This window comes from Mastomys coucha, unplaced genomic scaffold (assembly GCF_008632895.1).
Source record: "Mastomys coucha isolate ucsf_1 unplaced genomic scaffold, UCSF_Mcou_1 pScaffold5, whole genome shotgun sequence".
NCBI classification, from domain to species: Eukaryota; Metazoa; Chordata; class Mammalia; order Rodentia; family Muridae; genus Mastomys; species Mastomys coucha.
In genome coordinates this window covers 104,718,116-104,726,849 of record NW_022196911.1, presented here as the reverse complement: position 1 = coordinate 104,726,849, position 8,734 = coordinate 104,718,116, and the positions used below count along the sequence as shown (strand labels likewise).

Genomic DNA, 8,734 nt, shown 5'->3' with positions numbered 1-8,734 from the left:
GCAGGGTCCCCAGTGAAGGAATTAGAGAAAAGACCAATGGAGCTTAGGGGTTTGTAGCCCCTTAGGAGAAGATCTTTTTTAAAAAAGAATTTCTAAGAATACATTTATCATAACAAATGAAAAAATGTTTAAAAGCCTCAAAATAATGAAAACTGACATTTTTAGAAACACCATAGTGACAGTGTATGTAAACCTAGGAATCTGCTAGTCTTTAAAACTACTTATTCACTTGGAAAGCACTAGGGGCCACACCTTTTTCTAACGGGCATCTGCCAGCATAGCCCAGTGTTGTCTGCTGAGTAAACGTCTAAAGGCACACTGACACTCTTTTCCTTGTGAGCACCTTGGTTTTCACTGTCTTCTCTGGGAGGTCAGGCAGTAGTGCTTTACAGCCTGCCATAAGCAAACTGCACCAAACCCAGAACCTTCCTTCTCTTCAGAAAAATCACCCAGCTTTTTCCTGAGGAGTTAGGAGTCAGACAACCCAGTTCATATGGGAGAGACCATAGAGACACAGCATCCTGTTGGTGCTCGTTTAAAAGATGCATCAGAGACATCTGAACCACATGCAAAAGGTGCATTATGATCAGTCTTTGTGCTCTGAACCTTACCACTGTTAACAGACCCTAGAATGCCAATGCTGCCGATAGACCTGCTGATAGGCCTGAGGCCTCTATGGCCTCTCAGAGTCCTGTGCTTTCTTGAACCTGTCAGATCAATTCCGACTTCTTCGCTGCATTTCCAATGCTGTTATAATTTGAATCTGAACTGTTTCCCACAGGGTCATGTTTTGAAAGCTTCGTCTCCAGGTAGCTGTGCAGTTTCAGGAAGCTGCCAAGCCTTTCAGAAGTGGGACCCTGCTGGCTACAGGCATGCCTTTGAAGGTTAGTCTCTGTGTCCTGGATCTGGTGGTCCTTTCTTTGCATCTTAGCCTCTGTGACATGTTCCTGTCACCATGAACTCCACAGGCCTTCCCTGTCATCGCAGACCCTCAGCAACAGTCAGCCAAAAGAAAACTTTCCTTGCATAGTATCTGTAAGGTATTTTGTCACAATGACATAAATGTAACTAATAAAAACTCCAATTCTAACCTCTTGTGTTCTTTTCCATCTTCATTTCTGACTTCATCTCTTTCTTGTCATTTTTACAAGGAATGGGAGCCTAAAATTCTACCCTCAAGCCAGTGTTAGTTTCTTTTTCACTTATATACCTCTATCTTTCTTATATGTTTCATTTTCAAAGACAGTATCAACAACTAAATATTAAAAATGTATTATATAACTTCATTTATATGTCAATTTAATATTTCCAACAACTTCCTATTATTTTTGTACTACAAAAATGAGAAGATTTAGCATTCAAAGCATTAAGAAGACATCAAAACTGTTAAGGATTTGAGATTTCTAAACTGAGAAACTTTGGCATTCAGAGCATTAGGACGACACCTAAACTGTTAAGGACTTGAGATTTCTCCAGGTGACATGTATATATACATGGTGCTTCAGATAACGCTCTACTAAGAAAATGTGCCAGAGTAGTAACACTTTTAACTCCCTTCACACCAACTTTAAATATTTTCAGAAACACCATAGTGACAGTGTATGTAAAAACACTTGTATTTTCAGTTTAAAAGAATTTTAAAAAGAAAATAATTATTTTTGAACTAAAAAATAATGAAAAAAATTTGCAACCACTTGTAAGAGATTTGAGAAGCATAAGTAACACAGAAAAGTCAGGTGCAGTCTCTTAGTGAGCTCCTAGCACTGTGCACTGTTGCTGTCTCCTATAAGAAAGGAGTGCTCTTCCTTTAAATCTCCTAACAAGTTTATAGAAAGTACAAATCAGTGAAGCATGAGGACACTAAGATCAGTGTGCAAAGTCAAACAGAGAAGACATTACTCACTGTGGACTGCGTCTGCACCATGTAGTCTCCCTCCATCTTACTCAGACGCACATTTGTGTCCTCCAGCAGTTCCTGAATGGTCTCCGTATGGTGCTTTTGAAGCTCAAATTTTTCCTTTTCCATTTCTGCTACAGCATTGTGAAGCTGCACAAAGAAGTCAAGAGTCTTTCACTACCATGGAATATGTCATTCTGATTCAATAAATGCTTTTAAATATTCCTATATATATCTATATACAATAATTTGAACAAGAATCGAAAACCCACAAGTAAAAATACCATACAGAGAGGATACAAATTTTTCCTATGTTCTCCTGAATAGAAAATTTCAATAGGCAAATATTAAAGAAATGTCCTATCTTGTGTAGAAATTAAGTAAACCTGAATGGTAATATATTTCTCAATTAAACATTATTATTAATGATCTTCAAAATACAAACAGAAAAACACATACTAACATAATACTAATCTCTTGTTGTTTCTTGTGAACAGTAATTCAATGTCTGTATCATTTGTTTCAGGTGTACAATATAAATGTGGAAATGTTTCCTACACAAATTCCCAACAAGAAACTTGCTTGGCATTCTATAACCAATAAAATATCAAACACAAAAATCATGGTTATGAATGGAATACACAGAGTAAAGCTGATAGCAATGAAGGATTGTACATCACAAGTGCTGTGTGCAAAAGTCTTAATTGATCAATATTCTTATGTTATGTTGCTTAAGTGGCTGAAGCTTTAACAAAAACACTAACTAAGGTAAAAGAACCAAAGGCAAAAGTGGAGACCCACAGGTTTCAGTGGCGATCTGAGGCTGGAAGCTGCTCTTAGCCCATAGCCATCCCTTCTTTCCTCTTACTGAGAACTGGATTCTAACTTACATTTCCTGAATCCAGTGCCACTCATGAGATGGGGAACGTAGGAGTTAAACAGAGTCTAACATGCCTTTGACTCACTGTCCATGAACAGAGAGAAAGGCAGGGGCTAACAAAGGCAGTGTAAATTCTCATCTGGCAAAGAAGATACTGGAAGAATAGGAGGCCGAGCTATGGTGAGAACCAGATGCAGAAAACAGGCTGCAGGCTGCAGAAGCCCACACTGGTCAGAATCTCAAGAACCTTGACTCCAGTTTCTAGCTCAGCAAGAAGAGTGAGGATACTGAGAAACAGCATCCAGAAGACCCCTCAGCTTTACAAACTTTTGACTACTGTAAGTACTCCTTCAAATCTGACCGCTGAATCTCTAATTTTCTGAAGTTTGTTTTCACACCAGGGATACACTTAGTACCAAAAGTGATCCAAGATGATCACTAAGCCTCAGTACCAACACCCCAATGTTTCCCCAGTGCATGCAAGTGGAACTATCCACTAGAGATTTTACTCACATCAAAACAAGTTTGTACTATCAACTTCAACCTGAGTTAGATAATAGTACCTGGCATTTTAAGAGAGAAATGACTCAAATCCCAAAATGAAACCATTATTCCCATAATCACTTTAGTTAAAACCTATTGGCTATGACAAAAATGCAAAACATTAATTCAATAAAAATAAGAAAAAAATAAGACTTTACAACAAAACTATTTCTAGAATACAGACTTTGAGATGAAATATGTCAGAAGAGGAGCACTAGCAATACTAGCTTCTCCTGAAGTTTTAAGTATGTTTTGCACCTGCTAGCATGTCCCTCTAGGATGTGCACAGTCCTGAACTGATTTGGGGAGCGCACCTGCTAGCGTGTCCGTCTCGGATGCGCACAGTCCTGGACTGATTTGGGGAGCATACCTTTTTTTCCCAATCATTATTCAGAGATTCTGTGCTTTGCTCACATATCTTCTTCAGCTCAGTTATCTGGTTTTCTTTAGTTTCTCTGATAACCTGACAGTCACGTATAAGAATCTGAACTGTCAAAAACAATGGGAATATAGTTAAACCAGTTCTTGGAATCATATTAGAATTTGATATCTAAATGTAATGATACATTTAGTAGATAGTTTTCACTAACTTACTTTTCTAAAAACCCCTCTCATTTCATTGCTTTTTTGCCATTTCTATAATCATAGAAGAAATTGACTAATTAGTCTTTATTCTCTCCCTAGAGCATAATAAACAGAGAAGAAATTGATTAATTAGTCTTTATTCTCTCCCTAGAGCATAATAAACAGCATGCTAGTGTCAAGTATTTCTCTTCTAATAAGGCCTCTGTCACTTTAAAAGAGTCCATTCATCAGTGCAGATCCCATAGGAGTGCCAGCTAGGAATCATACTAAAGTTCTACTCCCCTAAAGGATATGGGTCAAGGGCTCTAACAGGGAAAATAGCTCTTTATAATCCAGCTGATCTTGGCTCCATCTCTTTTCTCTTCCACATCATAAAACAGCACTGTAAATACACCAACTTCTCTGCAGGCTCCTGTGGACATGCACTCATGTTCACTACCAATGCCATCACCTACTTCTTTATATACCCTTCTACTGTGGAAAATTTTCTGCTCATGGACTGTCAGCTCAGGGTAGAGTCTTAAAAACACTAACCAAATAGATTGTTGCCCTTGAAAAGAGGGAAAGAAACACCTCTAATTTGCACAAAATCAGGTCTCCAGGCATATATGTAGGCAGAATACTGAAAACAAAATAAATAAATAAACATTTTTTTTAAAACTGGAGGCTATCTTAATTATTTTATTTACTTTATGTATATGAGTGCTCTGCTGCATGTACACCTGCATGCCAAAAGAGAATATCAGATGCCTTTATAGATGGCTGTGAGCCACCATACATGAATCAAACTCAGGACCTCTGGAAGAACAGCCAGTGAGCTTAGCCACTTAGTCATCGTTTCAGCTCATAAATAAATCTTAAAAAAAGATAAAATAATTTTTTTAAAAAATCCTGAATATTTTTCAACTTTAAGGAAGTTTGAGATGCCCAATGTGAAACAGAGTGAGAAAGAAAATCTAAAAATATCAAATACTTTAGCTCTCATTGGGAACAATGACCAAAAAAAAAAAAAAAAAAAAAAACCTGAAGAAATATTTAATTACTTTCATCAACATTTTTAGATGAATAAAAGTCTCCATCCTTCCTTTTTTAAAATGTATTTATCTTTTCTTATGTGCACTGGGGTTTTGCCTGCATGTGTGTGTGTGAGAGTTGTCAGATAACAGAAGTTACAGACAGTCCTGAGCGGCCATGTGGGTGCTGGGACGTGAGCCCAGCCATTTCTCCAGCCCCATTTTCACCAACATATAAGCAGAAAATTAAACTAAAAATATCCAGTTTCCTGGTTAATTCTCACGTGTAACTGCCCCACTAAACTGTTAGGAATATTACCATCCATATTACTACTATAGTAGGCTGGCTCTGGGAGAAACCCAAAACACTTGGCAGCACCCTAGATCGAATCCCCCTTTGTCCCTTATTCTTACTCATTGCCTACATCTTTTCTGTTAACCAGATCTTAATCCTTCAGTTCAACACTCATTAATCCCAAGGAACCAAATATTCTAAGCCTTTGTCAAAGTATGTGCAAAATTACACAAGTGGACACAGACAGACAGACAGAGCCACAAGCCTGCGGACTAGAGATGTGCTCAGTGGTCAAACATTTGCCCTGTGCGTATACATACACACATAACTCACAATTTTTTTGTGTCTATTTTTTTTTTCATTTTGTTTTGTTTTTGCTTTGTTTTGTTTTTCGAGACAGGGTTTCTCTGTGTCCTCCTGGCTGTCCTGGAACTCACTCTGTAGACCAAGCTGGCCTCGAACTCCGAAATCTGCCTGCTTCTGCCTCCCAAGTGCTGGGATTAAGGCGTGCACCACCACTGCCCAGCATAACTCACCAGTTTTATCTTTCCTACCCCAATACTAGAAACTCCACTCTCCAACTAATCAAGTCATGTCCAACCTCAAACAAATGTTATTTTCTGAAAACATGGTATCTCGAATACTTGAGAATTTCAATTTTGGTTCATAATACCCAATTTAATACTTAGTTACATGCTTTGTTTTTCTTTCTCAATGAATGTACAAGTGGGAAATATATTTTAAGATTTTTTTATCAATCCCAGTTGCCACTGCACAACACGCACGCATGCATGCGCGTGCACACACACGCACTTTACCTAGTTGCACAAAAGTCCATACAAATTTCATCTATTGTTGGAAGCTCAGTTTCAGAAATGAAATTTTACTTTTAAATTTTAAATTTTAAACTGTTAAAATAAATGTAAACTGTTATTGGAAGATTCACATCAGACACCATCACCTTTCTTTTCAAGCTTTCGTATGGTCTCCTCAGTTTCATTTTGTTTCTTTTTGTATAAGATTTTCAACTCTTCTAATTCATTATTCTTTCTTCCTAAAATCTGAAAAAACAATGTATAGTACTTTAGTTTATAGAATTAGTATAGAATATATAATTATAAGTGAGCACAGTATTTTGCAAGTCAGTCAGTCTCATAAATGATTCCACCTAAATATAAAAATTATTTTATATACACTGATAAAGTATTAGTACATTAGAATAACTAATTTTAAAATGTTTTGTATAGATTTTTCAATACAATTTTAAGAAGGCTATGAATAATAAATTACATGAATCCCTAAAACATGGTTTGGAAATTAAGCTGTCATAAAGTAGCAGAGAGACGTCATTAGAAACAGGCTCAAGCAGGGTTGCCTAGCAAATGTTTTTACCAGGCTTAAACTCAAAGACACAAAGATGAAATTCTGCTCTGGACCAAGGGGTCCAGAATACATCTCAAGTTGATATGAAGACATGATGTTGTCCATATGGTGCTGGCTTTGCAACTATGAGAAGGGAGGAGGTAACAAACAAAGGCTTGTGCAGACTTCTAGACAGTCACCAAGGCCAGGCAATGGCCTAAGAGAGAGATGTGTTATAGGCAACTGAGCTGGGGAAGCAAAGCTAACCAAGCCCAAGGGAGAAGCCGATATGATACTACCACAACCCCTAGTATGGAGATGAAGGTCTGGTATTTCCCATGATGCCTTTCATTGCTACTTTGGTTTGGTCTATTCTCCCTTCCTGCCCTCTGGAATGGAAATGGTTCATCCCATGACATTATGTGCTGAAAACATATAATTGAAAAAGGCTCCTACTTAAGGCACTACCTTGAGTCTGAAAAGAGACATGGCCTTTGCTCTTTTGAACAGTACTGAAACTATGAGACTATGGAGTTTTTTAAGGCTTAACTGAATGCAGTTTGAATTTTGAGAAGGCCATGATCTCTCAGGTCCCTGGGTTTGGAACGTTTGGTTTGTATATAAAATGCCCTCCACAGGCTCAGGTATTTGAACATCTACTTCCCAGATAATAGTATTATTTTGAGAGACTGAGGAACACTTGGAAGATGGGGCCTCCCAGGAGGAAGCAGGGCTCTGGTGTCAGGCGTTGGAGTTTATAACCCAACTCCACTGGGCTAGAGAGGCATTCACCCCAACTTTCTCCACCATGGTCGATAGTATCGTCTAAAATGATAAGCCAAGAAAAAAAAAGAAAAAAAGTCTTTCTCCTATGTTTCTTGTCAAGCATTGGTCATGATGATAAAAAAGCTAACTGGGTTGGATGGGGACAAAATGGTAAGCATGAGGTTCAGTGAAGACTGTGTCTCTGAAAATGAGCTGGAAAATGATAGAGGGAGATATGAAAAGTAGGCCTCTAGGCTTCACAGACTTGCATAATAGAAATACACCCTTATACACACCTTATACAATTTTGCATATGCATACACACCAAATGTACACATGCATGTGCATATATACTCCCATAATCCCTCCACATACACACAGAGAGGATGACTCAAATAATATGCTTGACTTAATACTAAAGTATTTTCTGTGTCAGAGACGCTTGCACACATGATACTGTGGCCTCAGTTTTCCACCTTGGCCCCTGCTTTGTTTCCTTTGTTTAATTTTTGAGCCAGGATCTATTTCTATGAGCCAAGCAGACTACTCAGGTGGTGCAGACCAGCTACTCTAGAGACCAAGGCAAGAGGAAGATGAAGCCACGGTGTGCCTGGACTACAGATGTGTTTCCAGCCAGCCTGAGCACTGTGCTAGGACTAGTATGCCTAGCTGAGTCTGTCTTTGTTATTCAGGTTGGAGACGCAGACACATAGGCTTAGTTTTTAAAGAACATGTGTAAATTTTCTATTTGTACAAACCTCAGGCATTTAAAACATACATTATTAGCACAAAATGTTTAATAATCATAAAAATATAGCATGAACTAAAATTCTATATAGCAAAGCATAGTTGATGTTTGCTGAGACACTAGGAGAGATACAAATTTAATTCAAAATATTAAAAAGTTGGAGTCAAGCTTGGTAGCACAGAGCTACAACTTAACTACTTGAGAGGCTGACACAGGATGGTCACAGAGTAAGGTTAAGTCCAGGCTAGACACTGATCTAGATGCTGTCTCAAACATATTTTATAAGTGGGTGGGAAGGTAGCCTAATAGTGGTATAGTACTTCCCTAGCAGTTATGAATCCTTGGCTCATAACACACAAAATAAGCAAGTAAATAAATAAACAAATAAATAGACAAATACTGAAAACTGGAAAGCAAAATCTGAGAAGCCTATTCAAAAAGGAAGCCTGACAACACCATACTACATGCAGTCAACAGTGAACACAGCTAAGTCCATACTACATGCAGTCAACAGTGAACACAGCTAAGTCCATACTACATGCAGTCAACAGTGAACACAACTAAGCCCATACTACATGCAGTCAACAGTGAACACAACTAAGTCCAGGAGTTTGCTTGTTTGTTTTTATTGTTGTTTTGTGAATCA

The 8,734-nt window shown here is 38.0% G+C and overlaps 1 protein-coding gene and 1 long non-coding RNA gene across 18 annotated transcripts in view; one reads left to right on the top strand and one right to left on the bottom strand.

Moving 5' to 3' along the window:
- The window catches only part of Cep112 (centrosomal protein 112), a 507,666-nt gene that overhangs the window by 425,324 nt on the left and 73,608 nt on the right, over positions 1-8,734 (bottom strand). For 15 of the 17 annotated variants that reach the window (XR_004113083.1, XR_004113081.1, XR_004113080.1 and 12 more), the window contains 3 exons: positions 6,175-6,274; positions 3,691-3,809; positions 1,904-2,047 (listed from right to left, as the gene is read on the bottom strand). Coding sequence is in view for 13 of the 17 variants with exons in the window: in XM_031350526.1 (XP_031206386.1) it covers positions 1,904-2,047; positions 3,691-3,809; positions 6,175-6,274 (363 nt within the window). In the remaining 4 variants the exon portion in view is untranslated. Of the gene's footprint in view, positions 1-1,903; positions 2,048-3,634; positions 3,810-3,914; positions 3,991-6,174; positions 6,275-8,734 lie in introns of those variants that run through there. The other 2 variants (XM_031350529.1, XM_031350530.1) reach the window with 2 other exon arrangements.
- Positions 461-2,509, top strand: LOC116076717. The gene is made up of 2 exons (XR_004113086.1): positions 461-884; positions 2,424-2,509. It is a non-coding gene; the product is annotated as an uncharacterized LOC116076717 (long non-coding RNA).